This window comes from Canis lupus, chromosome 23 (genome assembly GCF_011100685.1).
Source record: "Canis lupus familiaris isolate Mischka breed German Shepherd chromosome 23, alternate assembly UU_Cfam_GSD_1.0, whole genome shotgun sequence".
NCBI classification, from domain to species: Eukaryota; Metazoa; Chordata; class Mammalia; order Carnivora; family Canidae; genus Canis; species Canis lupus.
The window spans coordinates 25139622-25165539 of record NC_049244.1 but is presented as its reverse complement, the minus strand read 5'-3'; the positions used below and the strand labels follow the sequence as shown (position 1 = coordinate 25165539).

At 35.4% G+C, this 25918-nt stretch overlaps 1 protein-coding gene across 7 annotated transcripts in view; it reads right to left on the bottom strand.

The window, feature by feature from the left end:
* Positions 1-25918, bottom strand: part of SATB1 (SATB homeobox 1) — a 101756-nt gene that overhangs the window by 44036 nt on the left and 31802 nt on the right. For all 7 annotated transcript variants that reach the window (XM_038570741.1, XM_038570743.1, XM_038570742.1 and 4 more), the window contains 2 exons: positions 9402-9513; positions 6668-7122 (listed from right to left, as the gene is read on the bottom strand). In XM_038570741.1, coding sequence (XP_038426669.1) covers positions 6668-7122; positions 9402-9513 — 567 coding nt within the window. The remainder of the gene's footprint in view (positions 1-6667; positions 7123-9401; positions 9514-25918) is intronic.

Sequence of the window (25918 nt, the reverse complement as noted above, 5' to 3'; positions counted from 1 at the left end):
ATTTACAAACCACTAGTAAATGCCTTTAAGGTGTCTCTCTCTCCCCCAAATACTAGAGTGTTAATTGCCAACCAATTTTTTTTTTTTTAATTTTTGGAAGAAGCTTTTCAAGAATGAATGGGTTTCCTCATTTTTGTTTAAAGAATTACATGAAATAGAAGGATCACAATAATGTTCTGCCCATTTGATAAGAGCTGAGCAGCTTTTACCTCTTCCATCTTGCACATGAAATAATGCCTGGAATACCAAAACACATTTGCTTTCTACATTTAGCCAGAATATCAGTTTATCACAAGATAGCTCCAAATAAAATGTCCAGATCTGTCATTTGCAAATTTCACTTTCCAATAACCCTGCAGAAACGGTGAAAGGGAATATTTGGGGAAGGAGAGGCAAAGTGTCATATCAAAATGACTGAACCTAAAGATGATAACATTTGGATTTTTTTTTCATGATTTCCTGTAAGTGCAAACCTAGTTTTGTTCCTAATTCCTCAGGGATAACTGCCCAACTATAACACTGAGGTGCAGATAGTATAAAAGCACTGACCACTTTAAAAATAATTAATAGGCTGCTATTAAAAGGAACCTTCAAATAGGCTCAGGGGCTGAGAGTAAATTTTAGTTTCTCACTTGGTCTCTGCATCCGAAACCTAGAAAGTGGACCCGAACTTTCAGTTTCACCATTAAAAAATGTGACTGAAGAATGAAGGGTGCGTGTCCTTTCATTCATAAGACTGACAAGTAATGCTGCAACTGTGTTTATACAAGAATAAAACATCTAGTCAATTTAACTAAAATTCAGTCAAACAGGCAGTCAATCATTCAGCTATTTAATTTGCACAAGGCCAACTAATTAGATTGACTGTGTTTCTGATGTGTCACATTGAAACTGAAAAATACAGGTCTCAAAAAAATGCTTGAAAAGAGGTATAAAAAAATAGTCCTTGCTCTCTAATTTTCACCACCAAATGTTATATATTAAAAGATGTTCTCAGAAAAGTAATATATATGAACTACACAGAAATCAAGAGACAGAAATGTATATAGTATAAATACAATGTTATCAATTCCTTGAGCATAATAACCTAATATTCATTTTGTCATCCCAGTACAATGCCTACCACGTAAGTGTCTGATAAATATTTACTACATAGATTAATTATGTGTATTCAGACCACAAAAGGAAAAAATTGTAAATGAGTGACAAAAAATTAAGAACAAGATAAGCTACTCATGGGTAAATTCTAATGGTAATTTTTAACTTAAGGTAAGGCTTCAGTGAAAAGTTATATGGCACTTCGTAAGATATATATCTGCACTAATTGTTCAGTAATTTAAAAAAATGGATTAGGCCAAAAGAGATCTTATAAATATTTCGGATGTTACTGATTTCAGAAATTTGAAATTAGACATTTATAAATCTCAAGTAACAAAATACTGTATCAACTCTATTAAAAATGTTTGAGGCAGCAGAGAACTCTAGTAAGGAAAGCAAACACATGAAAAAATACATAATAATATTCTCTATCAAGTCTTGTTAGCATGAAACTAAGTCATTCCTGCATGTTTAAAGTGGAAGACAGAAGTTCATTCAGGAGAAAATTTAAAATCACCTTTACCCATATTTTGATGTTGGTATGACTTCCCAGTTAAGCATGTGCATAAAGTGTTTTAGGGGCAAAACATTTATTTACACTTAATTATTCTACTGCAGCAAGTACAATTTTTCTGCCTGCAATATGTTAAGGTCTAAAGCAATATTTCAAATCCTGGAACACTCAAAGAGCTCTAAAGCAGCCAGTGTAGACAGTGTCAGGTGTTTTAGAAATCTTTGGATTTTTTTCTTTCTTTCTTTTTTTTTTTTTTTTTGGCCCAGGCTTTCAATGAGGGGAGTGCCCCCTGGTGGAAATGCTTGAAAATATTGTTAGAAAATGTTTTGATTAGAATGTGTTAATTACTCCCCCCCCCCAAAAATTCATGTCACTTGAGAATAATTCTAGGTGTAAAATGACTATTACACTTTGATTATGGGAATGTATGTTCTGTTCCTCTTCAAGTTGTTATTTGAATGGGTACATTTATGGACTTAAGATATACATGGCCTCTGTTCCCTATCTCCTATAGTGAAAAATACTCTTCAGACTTAGGTCAAGGTCATTTGTAGTAAACCCCCTGGTGAAGAGTAAGAAGTACCTATTACTAAAATTTTTTCTTCGTGCTAAAAAACCGTCAAGGTCATCATGTACATTACTTGCTATCTCAGAGAATATACTAAAACACAGGACTAAAACATATCATCAGTACTGTGCACCATAAGTTCTCAATGAATTTATTGAACAGAATCAAACAAAATCATCAGTCATTTTTGTTTCTGAAAAGAACTTGAGAATTTGTGTTACGTGGTAAGTTACCAACAACTCATGAATATTAATTTTATTGGAAATGAGGAGCTGCTTTTCATGGAGACTTTACATCTTCAAATAATGCACTATGTGCCTTATATATAAAAACATAAAATTATTCTGTGCTGTCATGATATAGGGGTTAAGTGAAAATGCTAATTTTTTCACTTAAAAAGTGAACTTACTGATGAATTCCTAAACCTTTTTTGCATTCCAAAAAGAGTTTACAAGTTATTACAAGTAAAATTCATTAGTAATTGTAAAAGAAAGAAAAAACCCTCAATAAATATTATCAGTACTTCCAAAAGCTAATTATGAATTCTTTAAAACAGCAGATAAGCGAAAGAGACTGCCAATCTGAACAAAAGGCCTGTCTGGCCTCCCGTTTGTCTCCTCTTTGAACATAATCACTGATTCAAATAGATTTTATCAGCTTCATGGAACTTCAAAGCCCTCAGAAGGAAAATATGATTTCATGAAACCTCCCTCTCTAAAAAGAAAATACGTAGAATATTCTTCAAGACTACCTGTCTCTGTTGTTTTGTGAATTTTTAATCACATGTCCAGGTGAAAGACTATTTTCAACTCCACCTACTACCTTGGATTCCTGCCAAGTAAGTTATAAGCAGACGCATTTATCTCTGTCGCTTGGGAGGCTAAACGAGAGCTGTCACGTTGGGGTAATAGCACCTTTTTACCTTTTATTCAATAGTGATATGGATAGTGGACTTTCCTTAAATTACACTGTGAAGAATTATAGGAACACAGTAGCAATTTCTGTTATACTTAAGCAGGCAAATTTCTCTCCACCACATAATTTACAGAACTCAAATTCAATAAAACATTACATGATGGTCCATTACTGTTATCAGTTTTGAATAATCCATCTTCATTCTTTATTTTACTGGAAAATAAAGTGTGCCAAAGACAAGGGAGGGGGGGGGAGAAAAAAAGGGAAAAAAGCCACAGAATGGGATCAGAGTTAAACTCTGGGTTTTATTAAAAAAAAAAAAAAAAAAGGCATTAAAGGAATATATTTGAGTTCAGAGAAGTGAACTGAAAAGTATAAATCAAGAAGCTTTGGCAATTATTTTTAGCCATAGGTTTCCATTAAAAAGACATCAAGTAGGCATAACTGAATGAATGACATATGCTAAAAGCTGGTATCTTCAGTAGCAATTAAAGAACATATGCCCATCAATTCAGAAGGGGAAAAAGTCCTTAGAACAAGGAATTATATGAATTTCACCATAAATTTTCAGAAAAGGTAAACTTTTTTTTTTAATAGTCAAGTGTGAAAGTCTTAAGAGGGGGATTTTAGAAGACCCAATTCGGATGATGATAAAATTCTATAGTTAAGAGTTAAAACATGATATTCAGGATTTTAAAGTTTCACAGAGCTGTCAATGACTAAAACAGTCTTAATTCATGATAGCATTATCTATTACATTAATGTTTTAACATACTGTTTATAGGGTACCAGTTTCTTTATCTGATGGTATCATATAATGTTGCATTTGCTGTACATATTTTACATTAATTTTTTAAAACTTGGAGTTGGAACTGCACATTGTAATAAGTGCACACAAATGTGTGATGTGCGATTTAACTCTGCAGAGCTCCTTGTCTATACATATGCATTAGCATGTGTATTTTCGTACTCCACACTCACACCATACACTCTCACTCTGCACCTGCTTTTATTGAAATGCATACACTTTGAAATAAACACACTACATGCATTCATATGAATGTATAATCATTAAAATAAATGCAGCTGTGTGTGCGCGCATGTGCATGCGCGTGTGGTTTTTAAGTATGACCACCAAAAACACATGTATGCTTCCATGTTCAAAAGCTTGTTCCCAAAAAGTGAACACTGAAATACACATAGAAAATTACTCTTATTTAAGTCAAACAGCTTCAAATATGACCAATATTCCCACTTTGAATGAAGATACCAATTACCAATAAAAAGGTTTAAACCCAAATCCCTCTATCACCCAGGGCTCCAAATAATTTTTAGTAGTTAACTTTTCTAAATTAGCAATTATTAATAAAGAAAGCTCGATACCAAAGCTGTCACTTTTTTCATTCCCCTACCACCCTCAGAAAAATTTAAGCCACTGTTTTTGATGTTAACCACAGAGATAATTATCTTTTCAAAGAGATTAATATGGTATAAAGAGAGTGAATTCTAATTCTGCCTTCTTTCTAGCAACGAATCCTAGAGATATCCATGGAATCAATGTGAGAAACAAATGCAGAACAAATGGTCAACTCTTCAGAGTAACAGTGTGACATCATAACCCAAGAGAAGAAAAACTGTGCCGATGGATAGTAATTTCACACATCGCTCAGCTAACCTCTCTTGTCATTCTTCACCATATAAAATACATTCCTTAGTGCTTTAAGAAATAACAAATTGTTCAATTTTTAAAACACTTATCAGTAAATCTGTATTTCATTTGTGTTTATGTCAATGTTGTCTTCATGGGCTTTCAATTAAATTGACAAGCATTTTACTGATCTTTTATGTAGAGACCTATTTTTTGCCCAGGACTGAGAAATACTAGCAGTTACTGCTATTTCCAAAAATAAAGAATGCTGCCAGAAACAGGATGTCTAGAAGCCTGATTTTTGATTCATTCATTCACTTAATTTTCAAAATAATTACTTCTCAATTGAATATGGTGTCATGAAATGTACCAGCTAATAATGAACATATTTTTTATGTTGTAAAAATATAGAACTAGGTAAAATCATACAATTTTAACTTGAAACATAACCTTCTACAACTACTCTTTAAAAAAGACAAATGATGAACAAAAAACAGATAAAGAAAGTGAAAATAAACACCAGTTAGTTAAAGGCTTTTTCAGGCCTCCTAACTTTCAATCCAGTTAAGGCAAGACAAAAATAAGTCACCGCTGGGATTCTCCTAGGTATGGAAACTCTGCCAACAAGGAATTAATACTAGATTATTTTCGTACCAGAATCACATTCTTATAATCATGTCATAAACAAAAAAACTTAAATATGAAAGGAAAGTATGAGTCAAGCCAAAAAACAAATTGACAAAAGAACAGTGGTAAAACAAGAAAGTTGAAAGGACATAATGTCCTCATTTCTAATCAAAGTTACATGTTCTCTTGGTTTTTTTAGTATGCCTGGGCCAAAAATAAACACTATACATATCATACTGAATTCCAAAAAAAGAGATTTTAAAAAAAATCCTCTCATTCACAATTTAATAGAATGAATTTGTTTTGGACTTTTCATTTTAGGCCTTCCCATATCATATTATCACTCTTTTTCCAGGTCCCTCTAAACATCTTCCCTGCTGATAATATCTTCACAGGTATTTGCCCAGGAGGACAAAGGTGTGAACAGGAGGGGTGTATGTAGATCTCCGGGAGAAGTCTTCAAACTAAGGCCCACAGGCCAAACCTACCCTTGGGGCCTGTTTTGTAAATAGTTTTGCTGAAACACCAGGATACTCACATCCACTCACCTACTGTCCGTGGCTGCTTGACATGCTACACTGTGACCCAGCTCTTATGGCCCTCAAAGCCTAAAATATTTGCTATCTGGACTATTACAAAAAAGATTTGCTGATTTCTGATCTAAAGAACGATGTTTGGAGGAACGCAAACAATAATGTAATGAGGAGAGAGGACAAAGCTAAGAAACCTTTTATGTTAATAAGCCATATGTATACATATATGTATCTCCCCTCTCCCAGTGGCTGCTCAAATTACATGGCAGAAACTGCTATTGAGTCCTACAATGTTTTTGGGTTTTCTTTCCCCTGAAAGTTGTAGAGGAACTTAAACAAGGCACATTTACATACTTAGGTTTGATACAGGGGTAACAGGAAAGCTAGTAGGCTAGAAGCCCAGAGCCCTACCAATGGCCTTGACCAAGTCACGAAACTTCTCTCAATCTGCTACTACTACCAGTCGATGATCTCATTATGTAAAAGCACAGGTAATGCCAGCTTGAAATATATTTGACATTGAATGTATTCTTTCAAGGCTCCTGAGTCAAGATCTATCTGTACATAGTTCTTTCTTGGTAAAGGAGGTTTATGATTGGGAAAGGAGTGTCAAAACTTGGGCACCAGCAAGAACAGACAATATGGTCCCGCCACAAGAAGGATTAAATATGAGTAAGCACAGAGGAAAAGAATAAGCATTAGTAAAAGACTAGTTAAGAAAGAAGAGAGAAAAGAGAGAGAACCATTACAAAGAGAAAACTGACCTGAGTTCTGTTAAAAGCCACACGTGCAAATACTGCCTGGGAGATTCCTGCTCGTTTCAGTTCATCACGTACCCACTGGTAGATTTCGGAAGACACCTCTGTGTTGGTTGAAACCTGTTGCTCCAAAGGCTTATTCATAGATCTACTGACAGGGGGAGGGTGGTTCAAGTATTGTTGGTTTAAGGACTGCTGGGCTAAAAGTCTATTCACTGCATACTGCTGGTTCAGCAGCTGAGCCATCACTAGCTGCTGGTTGACCAATTGAGGACTGATGGGCGTTGACACGAGCCCAGGGTGCAGGTTCGGTAGAGGGGTCCGGACAGAGGGCTGGCTGCCATGGGAGAGCTGCGCGGGGGACGGAGGCTGCTCGGCTGTGTTCCCTGGGACCGGCTGCTGGCCAAAGTTGACGTGATTGGCCCCTTGCTGGGATAGTTCAGAAAGACTATCCATTTCAACTAAAGCAGACAAAAGTAAAGTCATGTTAAGCCAATGGTGATGGGTACCGATAAGGATTTCCAACCATTTCCTAAACAGAGACAGTAGGCACAGGGCAATTTAAGATCCAATTAAACTAAGAAAATTTCATGATGCCTATGTTTTTACTTTTCTCTTCTGCACAATATTAAAAACTTTGACAGGGGGACTACTTCAGGTACTTTGGGGCTAATTTTATAATGTGGTTTAGACTTAAGGCATAAAATTAATTATTTTCAAAGTCTATGTGACTAGTTTTGGAGTCAAACTATTATTCACTCTTATTTATTACTCCAAGAAGGCCTATAAGCAATGGCTATTTTAAAACAGCTTCTAGAAGAACACCGATTGCTTAATAGCAACTAGAGCTAAGAAAATACATGCACTAAAGAAAAAATTAATATATGTGTATTTTCTCATGATATATACTAACTTTTACTCACGGCAAAAGGTTTGAAAGGGAAAAGACAGCGTGTTATCTATGTTCAATTGTTACCTAGCCATGAACGTATAAAGAAGTAATCAACATAATAAATAAAGTGATCATAATGATAAGTAATAATAACTGAGTGTATTGAGCACTGGGTATCTTATATGGTTTGCTTCATTTAATTCAAACTACCATGTGTGGCAGGCATATATGCAAGAGAATGAAGCAAATGATTTACTGTATTGCAAGCCAGTGTACCCAGTTTTGCTAAGACCCAAATGTTTCTTGAAGAAGCTATGGCTATTACCAGATGCTAAAGACAATCTTTCAAGGAAGGGGCGGGGAGTCATCCTGGTACAATGGTGATACTGTCACGATTTTGCAATTTATTATCACCCACCAGGATGAATGCTTCTCCCTTGGCTAGGTCCCTAATGTGGATTGGCTGAGAGTCAGCTGTAAGTGTGTCAAATGCTTTGCTGTTGCAAGGAAGAGACTGGTTTGATGCTCTTAAATGCAAAGGCCGAGCACGGTTGGTGTATGTAAATAGGTGAGTCTTTTCCAAATAGCACAACATGCTTCCCATGTATAGACTCTGGCTTGATTTTAATCATCATTTCTCTTTTTATTAAATATTCAGGCTTTATATTTAGAGGAACTTATCATATTGCTATAATCACTGATATATGCAAAATATAACTAAGAATTGGGAAAGAAACCTTCCATTTCTACCAGTGATATCAGCCCAAGTGGGCCATTCACAGGGAATAGTAATTCAAGCAATTATTCCAAAAATGATGCATTGTCTTCATTACAGCTCTAAGCTATAAAAGGCAAAGAATCTGTTTTGGTAGATGGATGGCTTTGCTTCAAATATTAAAAGCTAAAACATGCTCAAAATTCAGGTTCTCTTGTTTCTTAAAATCTTTAGGAGAAGTCATTATTGTTGTTGTTGTTATTAAATGAATGCAATGGAAGGAAAGAGAAACAGATTTAAACAGAGCATAATGCTATGCATATTAAACATCCCGTTCCTATATTATTTGGAAGGTACAAGTATGTGAAAGAAAACATTAATAGAAATTAAAACATTAACCTTGATCGCAGTGTTTGCTTTTGCAACCCTAGCAAACTCTAAAGGGAGAAAAACATCATAATCTAAATGCTCAGGTACAACACACAACTTTTATCTGTCGTTTTACACTGCTGATAATTTTTAATGCATTTCCTGCATAACGCATATTGACCTGAAGCTACATGTAAAGATGGGCTGCTACACTGGAATTAAAAGTTGAGAAATGGTTGTAATGATGTCTCTGGTATGGATGGTAAAGCAGTGCACTCACCGAAGTGCCTATCTAGAGGGGCTGGGGATTAGAGCTATAAAAATCACTTGATCTCAATTGTGGAAACTATAAATACAATTTAATTTCCTTAAAAATTGGGTGTAAAAATAGGCACTTTCTCTTTCTCTGAAACAAAAACAAAACACATAAAAGCATGATTTATCTCTGAGAGAAATCACAGCTAATATTAGTTATTCAAGGCCTGGTTAGGTCTTCACTGAGATGTTAAAAAATGACAGCTTCCCTCCTCCCGCCTCGATTTCCTGCATGTCTGACAACCAAGTCAGTTTGGCTGATTTAAACACAAACATTTATTGAATTTAATTATCTCATTATACTCATACCCACTCCCCACCCTCAAAGAAACATTCTAAATTGATCTCTAATTGGGCAATCACAAGACCTGGCTTTAGATGTGACTTTGATAAACCCCCAAATGACACATAATGGTATGTAGCCACCACTGCAACAGTTTTTTGCTTACCCATCATATCTTTTGTCTTCTTGAAATGTTTGTACCACCTTCCAAATTCTTGACATTTTGCTGCTGAGACATTTGCATAGTAAGTGCTGTTCACAATGGAAGAAATCATACTCTGCACGAAGAGGGGGGGGAAACATTTGTAATACATATCGGCACAAGATGGAACACAAAAATGATTTCAATTGTGTAAATGGTATTTTTTTTAATCAACTGAGTACCAATACTTATTTGTTTCACACTCTGGCCTAAAGCCTCAACTTCTTAAAATTCATCAAGTAGCGCATCAAATGCTTATTTAAGTAGAAAGCAACAGCCCACTGAGACCAGGATAAAGCTATCAAACCAACAGACTTTGCTCTAGTATTCAGGGAACTTCTATCAATGTCATTTATTCTTAGGCTGACAAACTTTCACTGATCCCAATAAATCCAAGTACGTGAAGATGACTTTACCATTGCAATTCACAAATAAACACTACTTCGAGGTTAAGTAGCTATACTCTACATCCCTGCTATTCAAAGTATGGCCCAGGGACCAGCAATATTGGCATCACCTGGAAACCTAATGCATAATTCTGGGTGCTGTAGTCTAGCAAAATCCCCAGGGGATGTGAGTGTGCATGAAGTTTAGGAAACACCACTTGCACTTTCTACTCCTATTATTTGGGTTTCAACTGGAGGTACGTTAACTACAGTAATGCTCTTCAAAGGTTAACTAACCATATTTGAGGAAAAAATTGACTATTCACAGAGATCCTCATTCACAGAAAGAAACATTCTATAGTCTTACTGCTAGTTTCAAGTAAAGTTGAGTTCTGAATTTCAAACTAACCATAAAATTTTAAAATATACATACTACACGCTTACTAAATTTCTCAAGGATACCACAGAAAAGAAAATGACCTATTTTGTTACTTGTCTTTATTCTGCTTTTAACAAAAACCCTGAAAACAAAGTTAACAGTGTAACATATAAAAATAAAGACAGGAATGAAAATAATTTTTGAGTTGCTTTTTTAAAAAAAAAATCTCATTTTCAACAAACACTTTTCTTCCCAGAAAATTTGGATATGGTAATTTGAGTAATTTAATTCATTGTTATTTTTAACCTTAATGCCCATGTTACCTAATAAGCAGTTCAATTAATCTCCAACTGCATTTTAGGAATACTTAGACTTCCACCACTCATCCTTCTTCTACTCCTATGCGGAGTAACATGAGAACTTACATTTCAGACTTCAGTTGGTCTATGGTGAAATAGTTTACAGAAGGCAGCATTGTTTAGGAGGCAGGGAACAACCAGAAAAGCCAGTTTGGAGACAAAAGTATTTTTATATCATTATCTTCTTTAAGCTACTTCTAATTTAAAGCTCTTTTGGTTATTATTGATTCTTTTGACATCGATTATCAGTGTTAATTTTGTAACATGAACACACTCCTGTAATATATAGCTCCTGGGGATCTTTGAAGAACCTCCAGTGAAGGATAATCCAGAATTATATTATTTATGTAAAACATGGCTATCTTTCCTAAGAGGCACTGTCATTTTTTTTCTTTTTTTTTTTTCTCCTCCTTTTTTGGACACTTTCTACTTTATTATAGTCATTTTCACATTTTATTCCTCTAAAAAGACATTCTTCATATGCTTGTGATTCTCTGCCATTAATCCAGTAGCTTGCAATTTTACTAAGAGCCTCTCTTAGTCCAGACTACAAAAAGATACTTAGCAAGGTTGCCAAAACCAGAGCCAGATTACCTGATCCAGTTAACAATCCGTCAGCTTCAATCATACTTACTCTATTGTAATAATGGATCAATAAAGTCAGACATTAATAAAACTATTGAGATTGCTGATGGATAATGGTGATTTTGCAAATGGATGACAGGTGATATTCTTCCACTTTGGTCCAATTTTTAAAAAATTATTACTCTTATTCCTAGACATTTTGGCAGTTTCTTAAATGTCAATATAATACTACATATAAGTTTTAGATGTAGTTTATGTCTTAGTTTTCAGAAATGTATGGGAATTCTCTAAATTTTACTAAGGGCTCTGACAAACATTCAGTCTATTTCAGTTTGCCATGAGTTCTGTATATGAAATTTGCGTTTTGCCGCACACCTACTATGTGCCTGGCAGGTACGAGGGATACAAAAGTAGATTAAGACACAGCCTCTGCCTATAAGAAGTTCACCATCTGTTAGTAAGACAGATACATAAATGGATCACTTCAATTTAATGTGATTCAGTAGACCAACAGTGGAAAATATATGGGGGGACAAAAGGAAGACTACATGGTATGTGGAAAAACAACCCATCTGAAATATTTTTATAACATTACAGCCCATATGTAATAGTGCTATGTAGTTCATTATTATCCATATGTGGAAAATAATATCCATATGTGCATGATCATCAAAGCTTCCTCCTGCCCTAGTTTAACCCTAACTTGGAAGGCTCTGTCCTTAAGTGACTTTCTGGATGCTTTCTACTCTGTCAAGTGGTGTGTGCTTAAGAAACTCTGATTAATGTAAATATTAGCCTAAGCAAGACGTAAATCAAAAAGCTAATCCGCAGGTTATGACACATGCCAATGCCACTATTTAAATTCTCTGACTTTCTGTGCTTTCAGGGGGCCGGGAAATATTCCATAATTCAGGTAACTTGAGGTAAGCTCTGTTTTTTTTGGAACAACATGCAGTAATCTGTACAACTAAACTGCTCATGTGGCCACTGCATGAGGACATTTTCTGTGTGTGGTAAAATCCCTATTGAGAATCAAGTATGGCATCTGACTACACTATCAGTTTCAAGGGTAAGAAAGAGATTTCAAAATCTTTGGGGCACATGGCATTTCAAAGATCATATTCAATACTGATTCTTAAACCGAGAGAATCATAAAGAAACACCTATTACTTGCATAACACAAATAACAAAGTCAAGAGGGAGGATATTATTTTTCCTAGAGGATGGGGATATGTAGGGCGTAGGCAGACCAAAATCCATGTTTTTAAGGAGAGATGCCTGGGATTCTTATGTCAATCAAAAGACTCTGGTCTAAACAGACTACAATAAGTTGTGAGTTTATGCAGCTCTGGGGCTCCATATTCTTTTCCAGTACAAATGTCTGACATATACTAAACACATACTAAATATTCATCTGATGAAAGAGAATAGTTAAATCTGCATTCAAGTCCAAAATGTGTAGCACATTGGCAATATGACCTAGTGCAAGGTAACTGACTCTCATTCTATCATAATCCCCCTTACTAAATGGGAATCATGGCAGCACTCACTTCATAGGATTGTTCTGAGAATCCATTCATTCAGGTAGTCTCTTTCATTCCTTTGGTATATATCGACTGAACTCCTACTAGGTGCCAAGCACTAGGCAAGTTACTAGAAAAATAATGACCTAAAGAGAGATAGTATCTACACTTACATAGACAATAAATAAAATGATGAATGTTATGCAATTAGCACAGAGCTGGGAACATACCCGAGTATGGACTTAAGAGATGTTAATTACTATGACAACCCTCTGCCTCCTCCTCCTCACTGGCTTTTATTATATGATCACATTTCAGATCAGTCAAAAGACTATGCTTTAAATAACAGAAGAGTATCAGAATTTTCAAGTGATATATTTTTAAGTCAAATACACTTTCTTATGGAGGACAGAGAGTATACTAAGTAAATTAAGTTGTAAGTTGGGTCAAGGGATAACTAGAAACACCAAAGGAAAAAAGCATTCCACCATTAGTTTCAACATTTTCCAATCTGGCAGTATCTTGTGAAGCTGGCCTCTACTGGGAGCAGGCATCAGGAAGACATACACCACTTCTTTGACTTGGATTTTCAAAGCATGCCCTCTCCCCTCTTTGGCTAACAGCAGCACATCCTTCAGGACACAGTTCAGTTATCCTCACTTCTGCAAAGCCTTTCTGACTTGGTGTCCCTTGGCACGTAGCACCTCCCCAGCACTCTTCTTGCTGTTAGGAGTCTTGCGTCTTATCTCCAAAAGGCCTGGACCCACCACAGGGCTGGGCACATATTAGGTGATCAATCAAAGGATTAAAGGTCACTGAAATTAGCCATTACTGCAGGCTACCAGAAAATCCTTTTTTTTTTTTTTTTTGGTTCCTAAAAGGTCAAAGGTAATGGCAGCTTGTCACATGAATCTTTTAAATGCATCATTTTTAGCTGTCATGATAGAACTCAGTTTAAAGAAACTTTGTTCATTAATTTGCAAGAGATCCCTTCCCAGGTTTTTCAAAATACATCCACACAGATGTCTCGGAAGTCGCAGTGCTCGGTGGTTATGTTATTCCAGTTCTCTCTCTCGGTGTCTATTTATACAAGCTCTCCAAAGCACTTTGAAAAAGGCACAACTTGTATCGCAAGTTTTCCTATTCAGTGGCCGGTCTATGCAGAATGTCAGTGTGCAGGGAATAAAATAATCAGGCTGACCAAACTCAAGTCAGCTCAGATCCCAAGTTCAAAAGCTGCACAGTGCACCAACCAATGAATAGGCCACAGCTTCCAGCGTTGGGAAACGCAATCTGAAAGTTGGCAGAAATTGGCTGTGGGTCTCATAACCCCAGTGTGACACAATATTCTCATCCTAGGAGCCAAGTTGTAAGCTTTTCTAAGATCCATAAAGCACATGTCTGCTCCCTATGAAGAGCTTCGGTTCTTTCTGAGAGTCTGCTGAAGTTCCGATCTGAAAGAATGCCATCTTCACAGAAACCCCAGTACTCTAGAATGATACCATCTGCCACAGGCTGAGCTTCCTTTTCAGCCAAATACATTATTTATAACCTTTCTAATTGTGAAAAGGTAAGGGTGGAATTTTTCTAAAGCCCGACTTAGATATAGTTAGAACATTCTGAACCTTTGCTCTCAAATACTGCAGGTCTCCAAATGTGAAAAACAAAAACAACAAAAAAACCCCATAAGGAATTGGTTGAGGTCATATCATTTTTCAAAATATTATATATTCTTTCAAACCCCTACTAGAATATAACATACGCGGTAGGTATATATTTAGAACACATTTAGAAACTGAAGGAAGATTATTTTATTTTTCTACTTGGTCATCTTAGTAGCCAATGAAGGGGTTTTAGGGAGAGGTGAGGCCTTCTGGAAAAAAAAAAAAAAAAAGGTTTAGCAACTGGGGAAAGGCAGTGATCTGATTACCCTTAAAATTGCTTTGTTGTGCCTTTAACAACAACAAAAAAACCCACCCCAAAACAATGCTAATCAGGTTATTCAATCATTTAAACCAAAACTGTTCATGCTTTTCTGCCAAATCAACCAACCACAGCAAAATCTGTTATCTCTGATTGCTCAGCTTCCAGTCAAAAAACAGTTAACCCCCACTATACCAAAAGTTTTCCAAAATACCCTCCCAGCTCTGCGTGCTCATGGAGAATAAAGAGAAAGCCATGTCATCTTGAAAGGGTAATTGAAGTGCTGTACCATATTTGCATATTACAATATACTCTAATAAACTAAACAGCCTGTCCCGGAAGCCAGCAGCTCCCTAGCATTTCATCTGATCTCCATACTGACTTTTTGTGCACTGTGTATATATATTTTTAAACAGGACTGTGATATCATGATCAAAACTTACTGAGGACTTGCTGACGGTTTAACTGAGGTGGGAGGAGGTAGCAAAAGCATCTACAAAATGGTGGCTCACCCATGCTTAAAGCTTTCAGGCTCCATCAGCAGAGAGGGCAAAGGCTACAACATCTTATTTACACAATTATCTAAATACGATTAAACAGCTGATGGACAAATATTAAACTGGAAAATGTATAGTCATTTCAGCTTAATGTAATCCTCTTTCTGTAAACACCCAGGATGATTTTTTTCAACCAGAACAGTCCTGACATCTCATAAGCCTAAGGGTGAATAGCAAGAGATTGTTTTTGATAGTTATAAATATTCAAAAGACATGCAGACCATCTGCTTTCATAATACAGGTAAAGCAAGACTGAAATGGTGACTGCTGTATAAAAATGATTCTTTTAACAAAGTCTTCCTCTCCTCGAAAACTATAAAGACAGATGTCAAAAACTGTTTACACAGAGCAATCAGGAGCGTGCAAAATGTAATATTCCTTTTACACACAGTGCTTGCTAAAGAGATTTTTTTTTCTTTTTCTTCCCATCTGTGTGTTGCAACACATTTCTACAAGTTAAAAACATTTTTTTCAAACAGAGATCTCATGAATACCCAAAAACATGCTATCTGGTTTCTGAATGCTAATTAATTTCAACTAAGGAATCTGAATATCTTTTTCTGTAGGAAGGAATGTATGTTTTGAAATTGGAATACTCTAGAGACAGCAAGGGAAATAATCTTGCTCAGGTTTAATTCTATAAGGCGATTTTCATGTTTCTACCTTGTCTGTAATATATATCTGTTATGTCCATGTTTTAAATGAAAGCACATTACTGCTAATGTCTTTGGCATAAAGTCTAAAATAATTGTTTTCTGAAATAAATGCTCGCATATGTAAAATGTATATACAGAAACCTTTAACTTCTCAGTCGATGCAGAGTGATGCATAAAACCCTACAGTTAATTTTCAGGTCTGGAACACTAATCTTGACAGTAACCTTTTTATGTATTGTATTAATGGCACAGAGGCATTAAGCACCTTTTTATAATTTTCAATAAAATGAGCGTTTACTGAACAATCTGTCAAACTGCTGGCTCTCTATTCTTTTACATTTTTATTTTTCGAGAAGTGTAACTTCATATACTCTGATGTCCCTCTGCTTTCTCCATGTCCTGTCTGCCGATGGCCTGAATTTTCACAGCAGTTTTTTTTTTATATGCGTGTGAAAAGCTCAAAGGTCAAACTTTAATTTTGGATCAAATGGAATCAACTTCATGTTCAAATACAATTTTAATAGGGATTCTCAGCAAATGGAGTTTTCTTTTAATCCCAAAGGATATTGAATACTACAAATAAGCTCTACAAAAAAGGCACCACATGAGATGGTGACATGGAGCGAATTTGTTGAAAATTAACAGGTAGTCCCCCATCTGGTATTTGGGGGTGGGAAGGAAGGGAAATGGGTTTCAATTTATGAGAAGCAAATGGCAGGATTTCTAAGTGTAATATTCTGTTTGTGCATGTTAGCTTATGTTCCCCAAATCTTTCCCTCTGGATCCTCTATTGCTTTCTAAGCCATTCTCTTGGGAGATACAACTGGGGCATATTCAGAATCTCAATTTGTTGAGAAGAGACTAATCACTTATAAATTTTACTTAAACTCCAGTTGTCATAGTTATGGCTCTTGCCATCTTGATCAATCCCAGTGCCTGAAAACAGCATTTTCACAGAAAATAACCCTTGTATCATGTTAAAAATGGAATCTCAGAACAAAGCTCCAAAAGAATACAAAAGGAAGCACAGAGAACACATCTAAACCTGTTTTACTTTTCTTACATTTCCTAAAGATGAAAATGTAATTGTTGCAAAGCACAGAAATTTTATTTAATTATTTAAATATCCAATTCATAATTTTTAAAGGAAATGTTGGTTCACAGTTCACATGGTTTTTCCACATTATTGAAGTAATTTCACATAAGGCCAGGATACTATCTTTTGACCAGATTCTCTCTTTTTGTAGAAGTACCTTATTCTAGATCTTTCTTACTACACTGAAACCTTCTTATTCGAATTAACTAATATGTTAGTAAAGCACTTAAATTAGAAAATATTTGTTAAAAGATGTATTATGACTAGGTGCATGTAATATTTTCAAATTAACTGCACATAGAGGCTTACGTTTGTTCATCTGCGCAATAGGCAGGGCATTGAACTAGATAATCTCCAAGGTCCCTTCTAACAGCTTTGACAGTCTATGAAATCTACATGTATTCCCAAACAGATCCTACAGGGTCTTCTTCAATGATTTAAGATTGAATTGTAAGACACATCATCCATTTGCAGGTACTCACAGCAAATATCCCAATCACTGTTTTATTTTTAGGATGGTTAAGTTCCTACCCCCCCACCACCGTGGTGTCTTGCTTATAATGTGATTATTAAACATACGCTCATCATTATTAAATTAAACATACCACTCCAAATAAAGTTTTCAGAAGTTTTTCACTAGATTAATCTAAATCAAAGGACTTATTTTACAGCAAATATTGTTTCCTAAGATTCTAAATTTTAGGCACTCTGTACCAACTTGCAAATTTGAGAAATGCTTGTGTTTATTTTTTCCTCTGATGGTCCTTGTGTAGTTAGATCTCCCATCCTTTATGGAGATTGAAATGTCTAGTATCTGCATTTAGACATAGCAGAAAAAAAAAATAGCAAATTTGTGTTCAGTTCCAGGGGTTCTAAATAAAGCATTTTGAAAAATGTTAAGCCACAGAGTAAAGGGACTGAAGTAGTTTGAATCCATTTTTTCAAAAGTAAATATAGCTGACCCTTGAACAACCTAAGTTTGAACTGTATGGGTCTATTTATACGCAGGTTTGTGTGTGTGTGTGTGTGTGTGTGTTTTTACAGTACTCTAATATATTTTCTTTTATGATTTTCTTAACATTTTACTTTCTCTAGTTTACTTTATTGTAAGAACACAGTATAGAATATATGTAACGTGCACAATATGTGTCAATCAATTGTTTGTTATCCCATAAGGCTTCTGGTAAACAGTAGACTGTTAAGTTTTTTGAGAAGTCAAAAGTTGTATGTGGATTTTCAACTGTGCAGGGGGTCAGTGTTGCTAACCTTGTGCTGTTCAAAGGTCAATTATAGTAGAATTAGGTTCCATAACTCTTTACAGATTTTATACTCCTTCTCTGCATTCCCTCATGTGAAATTATTAAGATTTTAAGCTATGACCTGAAACTTGGGGAGAAAAGACAGTCTAGCTTTCAGCTTTTTATGAACCACAAAACTCTCTTTGGAAATCTCATGAAACCTTTGGAAGTTCTCACCACATATACTCCCAAAAGTAACTTATAACTTCTAGGTCTGCACAAAGTCCTGGAAGCCCATTACAGGGTCCATGGATCTCCTCAGATATGATCCAAGATTTCACAGGAGGCTAAAGACTAAATCATGTCCTTGATTTCTGTGTTTTATTAGTTATTACTGTTAACCAAGACTTCGTGTATCTACTTGATAAATATAAACCAATGTCACATCTGGATTAGGTCACAGAAAAATCAAATTAATCTGTCTTATCTTTATCAATATTATGAAAATGCTTCACAGTTTTGGAAACTGCCACAAACTGGTAATCATCTCTTTAGGAGTTATAGTAAAATGACAAAAATGTATTACACAGGTTGGACATCAAGAGATAATGAGCCCCGTCCATCACTGGAGGTATGTGCTCTTGGCTAAGCTGGTGCTCATGCAGAAGGGTGGACAAACCAAGTCCCTGAGGTCCATTCTGGAATGGCTGAACAGTTATCTACACTTGCAGCTCTCCCTAAATTTAGGTGATTTGGAGCCTTTATACAGGTGACTTTTACACATTATGTGTTTATAGCTCTAAACAGTCTGCAATGCCAAATGTGGACTTTAGAACATCAATTGAAAAATGGACATTGTGAGCCCATACGGGGTGGGACTGTTAACATTACTACGTTGGCAGCATCAATATCTTTGTATATAAATCATTTAATTCTGCTATTGAAATTTTCTTTCTTTATATTATTTTTTAAATATGAGAAATGGGCAAATGGAACTAACAGTAAAAAAGCATGGACCTCAAATATAACACAACTGAGCCAAGATGAAAAGTATTAGCTGTGCTGAAATATACATTAGATTACAGAAGAAAAATTTTAAACATGCATATAAATATATTTCAAAAGATTGTGCTTAACAGTGACATGTAATTAGGTCTTTCACAGCATTTTTTCCATCTCTGGGTCCCTTGTACCTCACCTCTAAGACCACTGTTCTGCTTACAAACATATAGATTTGTACATATATCCGAGACTATCACAACATAAGCAAAAAGACGGGACAGCCTAGGATAACAAGTTACTTAGAGAAAAATTCAGAAGTAATTGCTCTTGGTTATATTAATTGAAAATTCAGAATTAAGTAAAATAAGAAAAATATTTTGTACAGTGGAATACTACAGACCAGAGTATCTATAAAATACTACTAAAAAAACTTCTGATGTAGTTTATTGGTTCATGAAATTAATCCCATGAGGCTATGACAGCTCCATGAATATTCCTGAGATCCTACTGTGTGCCAAGATTCACAACTGCAGTGATGAATCAGACTTAGGCCCTTTGTGACAGTTAATCACAATGCAAATCGAGCCCAGTGAGTCTGCACATAATCTCAGAATAGTATGGAAAGTACTATGATGAATCCACAAAGACAGGATGGAGCCCTGAGTGCAGGAAGTAAGGATGAGAGGAGTTCAAGAAAAGGACACCAGACAAACTCCCACCCAGTTGACAGTCTCCTTAGGCATCTTTATCCTCTCTGGACATTGTCTAATCTAAGAGTACCTTATTTACTAAACTTACAAATGAGCATTTAAAGTGCAAAGTTTAGCCTTCCCCCACTTCCATCTTAAAATTCATAGGAACTTTATAAGGATTCAAAGGATGATGCTAAAAGTGGTCTTCACCGATGAGAATGGACCATAACACAGTCCTTTGATTTTTCTACACACGAGAAGTTCTTGGTTGTTTCCAAAAAAGGTAATTAAAATCTTTTATAGAGCAGCAGTTTCTTAAACTATGCAGCACCTCCCAAGTGAAATTTCAACCTCTCAATCCCCATTGTTGCAGAAAAACAGCCAAAGTTATGGTACACTTTAACAATTAAGAACTGTTCTATATATTTAACACGTATTAATTCACATAATTCTCATAACAATCCTGAAAAATCAGTACTATTCTCTTCCTACTTTATAGATAAGGGAATTGAGGCATGGAGAGTCACTTCCCAGAGCTGACACAGCTGGTGATGACAGAGCTCACATTCTTGACTCCTAGGTAATGAATGCTACAAGCTCACTCATTAAAGCGACAGCAAAAAGCAAGGACATACAAAGACTCACATAAAAGTGACAGAATGAAGTTGAAGAAATATATCACTTTGAGAAATAGTTCCATTAAGAAATAAAAAGAAAACGAAATCAAGCTCTGTCCTATGTCAACATAACCCAGGAGTTTCAATACCTCTCTGGAAATCCTATTGTGACGGCTCATCAAGTTAATACTTGTTTCAGGTAGCTCCACAGTTTTTAACTGCCTGGGAACAAATACTGGATTGACAATAGAAAGAACAAACCTAGGAGAATCAGTGGTACCCAATGACGAAGTCCTCTCTCTTCTTTCTCATTTGGCTAAGAATGAGATCTCAAATAGTGCTAACAAAGTGTTAATCTTTTCTTCACTTTCAATCTATCATCTGGTTTGCATCTTTAATCCCTTTGAGTAAACTAAATTAGGTTAGCATTTTTATGGGAAAATATTGCAATAAAAGATAATATTTTTCAAGAAGAAAGAAAAAGATGATGGCTAAAAAGGATAAAGTTTTAGCGTAAAAATGAAAGAAAAAAAAAACTATTGAAGGAAGTCAGCTACCTTCTCTACAATGAGGAATTCTGCAACCTTATGAATTGTCCACGATGAAACTCGAGCACCCCATAATAATACTGCATATTAGAACACAATACAATCTTACATTTCTGAAGCGCCCTTCATGCAAGCATCCCAGGGTGCTTTACAATCATTATGAGTTAAAATTAAAACTGAAGCACATACAATTCCTAATAGAATCATTTTAAAAATGCTAAACAGAACAAATAACTTTTAAGTCTAGATTTAAAAGTCCCAACAGCCAGAGCGTTCCTTACTTCAATTGGCAATGAGCTGCAGAGCCGGGCTGAGGCTCTCTCCTGTTATGTTAAAGGCTCTCTTATGTTTTTTATACTCGGAGCACGTTATGATCAAGCAGTTTCCAATGAAACAGGAAAAAAAAAATGGGTGCGTGTATCTGTTTGTTTTGATTATTATGAATTTAAGGTCTTTTGTTTATTTGTTTACGAATGTGTTTGGCCAAATCTGACATGAAATAAAGCAGGTTTAAAAAGCAAATCCAGATAGAGCCCAACTAGAAATTTAAGTAGTAATTGTGCAAAAAAGACACTCAAAAAGCACTCTAAAACTAGCTCTATTTTAGCAAGAAAATCAGATTGATTAGCATGATTTGGTTAACTTTTTAAAAAAACAATTAGAAAATAGCATTTGGTAGGCTTTCTCCAGGTCTTGTCTACTTCTAAACCTTGGCAGTATTTATTATTCTGCAAGTCGGAAAAAAATAGGGGAAATGCTCTCATGATATGGTAATTTTCCTTGCATTAGTGATTTTGAGGTCAAAGGAAACCTGTTCAGATCTAAAACAAAGCACAGGTAAAAATCTATTAAGTGAAAATGGAGTACTTACACATTGTTAAGCACTCTCTAAATTGGCATGGCTTAAACTCTTTTATGTTTTACTATTGTGAAAAGATAGTAGCTATAAAATATTTGAGATCAATCCATTTTAAGTTAGATGCTTTATTAAGTTTGGCTTTTTTGATTAATATATCTGAAAGGTTACAGAGAGCGAACTTCAAGCTAACAGTAAAATCCTTATATATCTAAATCAGCTAAAAACGAGCCTGATATATGAGATTCAAAAAGGAAAACTTGCAAAATTTGGAGAACATTTTTATTCTTCTATTGTAGATTCTATATATATTAGTATTAACACAAAGCAGATAACTAATATGACAGAGAATTAACTGGTTCAAAAAAGAAGACAGAAACAATTATCAGCAATTCACACTAACCATATAATAAGACTGGTTTACCATTTCCTTTATGGATCTCACTATGAATACAATTGCTGAAAATGGTAATAAAATCCAATCAGTATCAAGAACATCAGTGCCTGGCAAAGCAGATGTTCATAACCTCGGATTCCTTTATGGTCAGTAGGGTAAGGGTTGGGAAAAGTTTTGTAATTTAAAAAAAGGATACATATTTAACAAGATTTATGGATTACATCAGGAAGGGGCAAGTACAAAATCCTACAAGCACATCTCAAACAGGAAATGCTCTATTTTTAAATGGAGCTGGCCAGTTACATCCTCATCCATCATATCAGGTCAGTGGCTGACTAAAGTCCCTACTTGCAAATAGATTCAAAAAATTCAACTGCCCAATGTTTCCAATGTAAATGCCTAACACTGCCCTGAGACTCAAATCAAAAGGCTAGTAGCTTAGTTATACTTACTGATCCAGAAGGATGTATCAGGATGGGCAAGAAAGGAACTGCCATAGAACTGCTAAACTCAAACTTTCTGGAACCTCTCAAATACCAAGTTATCCCAGAAGTCAGTCCCTGTGGTCTGAACTACCCTCTCACTTCTAAACTAGGGGCAAGAAACAACTATACTTTTAATAACACAAGTCAGTGTACAAACAAAAGAATCAAATCTCATATGCTAAAGAAAAATTTCAGCAGTGAGAATAAACACAATTGGAAAACTTAAGTAGTTACCAATATTTCAGGGAGATGGAAGTATTTTATAAAATACATCAAATTAATTTGAGAAAGCCTTAAAAAAAAAAAAAAAAAGCCCATCTATATGTGACCAAGGAGGATACTGGATTAAGTTCACAGGCTCTGGGTATGAATTCTCATCCCTCTGCTTTACCAGATGTGTGACTATTAGTACTCATTTAAACACTCTATGTCTCAGATTTCCTCAACTGAGAATGGGATACAAACTATATACTGCTTAGGGTGACAGACTTGCTCATGATACATCAAAGTAAATAAAAATTATTACTATTTCAAATATGAAAGCATATCATTCTTATTACTACATAAGAAATAGGATGCCCGTCACACAGCAGACTGTCAATACATATTTTTGAATAAGTATGTGAATATGTGAATAAATTTCATAGGGTTAGACTCTCACATGAAGTACAAAATATGAATATTGATGTCAGATATTCTTAAGACAAGTGATTACTAATGTTTATTTAAAATTTTTCAGAAATGTCATTTTAGTCTAAAAATTATAAAACAATAATGCAAAGTGCAGTTTAAAATACACATAGCATAACTGATAGGGAATTTTTTTTTAAAGATTTTACTTATTTATTCATGAGAGACATAGAGACAGAGAGTCAGAGATAGACAGGGGGAGAAGCAGGCTCCATGCCGGGAGCCTGATGTGGGACTCAAACCTGGGACTCCAGGATCACACCCTGGGCCGAAGGCAGGCATTAAATTGCTGAGCCACCCAGGGATCCCCCTGATAGGGAATTTTTAAACTGTTGCTCTGATGGTATGCATCACATAGACTGGAAATCAACTGACCACAGAGGTTCATTTAATGTTTATGGCAATGACTGTCAAGTTTCATATAATCAGTATTATTAAATGGTAAGCATCAGGAGGGCGGGCAGGATGGTTTACCTATTTTGCCAATACCTAATAAAAAAATCTGACATATATTAGATCCTTAGATGCTGTCAAGGAAAAGGAAAAACGATGCTACTCAATATGACTTCTAAATGGAACGTTCAAACCTAAATATATCTTATGTATATTTTGCCACTTGAAAATAAAAATGACAATCCCCACTCACTTCATGTAGGACTTGAGCTTAGAGCTTAAATAGAAGTAGAAAGTGACCCACTGCCTTAATAATGTGAGAGTTATGATGCGTGAGCGTGTGAGTGTGTGCACGTGCGCCTGTATGATAGAGAAGGGGTGGGGAAAAATGTACATATCAGATTAAAATTTCTCAGGAATATATGACCTGAACATTTTTAGAAGAAACATATTAGGCTGAAAGAAGTAATAACTGACCTTTTACTTATGGTAGTTTTAACAAAATGAATCTATCCTTATACTGAGTGTATATATATTTATCCAGTTCTTAAGTTAAATTTCTAAAACTTCAGGGAAAACTAAAATGAAAATGAAATGCCTTATTATAAATCAAAATGTTTATTTAACTACCCTTTTACCTCCTGAATCCATACTCTCAATGTTCTCATGACCACAGGCTTTCTTGTCCCCAAGCCTGATTTATTCTCTCCTCCTTACTTGCAGTTCAAAATACAACGCCCACCTTATCCAACCACATCCACTGAAAAAAGGGAGAGTAACAAAGTGACCAACTTCAGATCCATAAGGAGCTAAGTGTTTGTGTCTTGACAGGTTTTTACAAAAATAAACACGTGGTACAAAAACTTAATAGATGGATGTCAATCTATTTGGGCAGATTCATGATTTAGCAAAGCAGTAACAAATAAAGGCATAGTTATAAATCAAACCACATGCACTCTTATAAGAAGAGTTTCTCATCTGGAGAAAACCTTGCAAATATTATCAGACATTACGGCAAGACAACATAAGCCATTCGTTTTAAAATTAACACACTCTAAAATTTATCATTCGGAAAGGACTTTTGGGTCAGTCACTAACCAGCAGTTTGACAAACTCTAGGGCCACTGGCTCCTTCATTTGTCCAAGGAGGAATCTGGGTAGGATAACACCTAGTTCTAAGATTCCAAAGACATCTGCCTAGCAAGTGTGGGGCAATCCTCCAAAGAGCACTAAGGCAGAGCTTGTCAGATACCCCAGGTGAATTCCTGCTGGATTCTCACTGGTATTCCCTCCTAGCCTCTACCTCTGTAAAGGGAGCTGAGCAGGGTCTGTAGGGTGGACTTTCTGCTCAGCCAAACCATGAGGGATCCTACAGCTACACTTGCTACTGAGGTATTTTATCATATTAAACATAATTTTTAAAGTACAGCAAAATGTGTATGCTAGATTGTATGCTCAATTTTCTCAAGTAAATAAATCAAAATCCCATAGAGGGGTAAATAGGGGTTAACACTTAGCATTTCTTGATGCTGGTTCCATTTTGTATAAGACTGAGGCAATATTTTTTTGCTAGGCCTTTTCACAAAGCCATCTTCATCACTATCTCTCAACCACAGGGGAAAGAAAGAGTAGTTCTGCCAAGCTTCGCATATATTTTGGGATTAGGCCTTACAGAGCCTGGATTTCTCTTCTTTAACTAATAACTTATGACAGAAAAGAAAATAAAGAAGCAAATGGAAAATAGTTCATTATTAAAACATTCTGAATGGAGTATCAAGATTCATGGACTCATTCTAGAGAAAGAAATAAAAGATGACACAGTGGAGTATAAAATAACTCACTCATTTAAAGGAAGAGGTTGTATTTTTTCATAATATTAAACATTAAATTAATTTCAAATATTTGTTGCCGCTGGTAAACTACCCATTTTTTTTAAAAGATATTTTTAAAGAAGGACAACTGTAATTACAACTGATGTTGAAGTTATAGCCTAGTTTCGCCACTCAATGATTACGGCAAGATCTCCAGCTAACACACAGATGCACGTTCCTCCAAAGGACTCTCTATAGAAACTCACCAATGTAGGACTCTAAAACCAA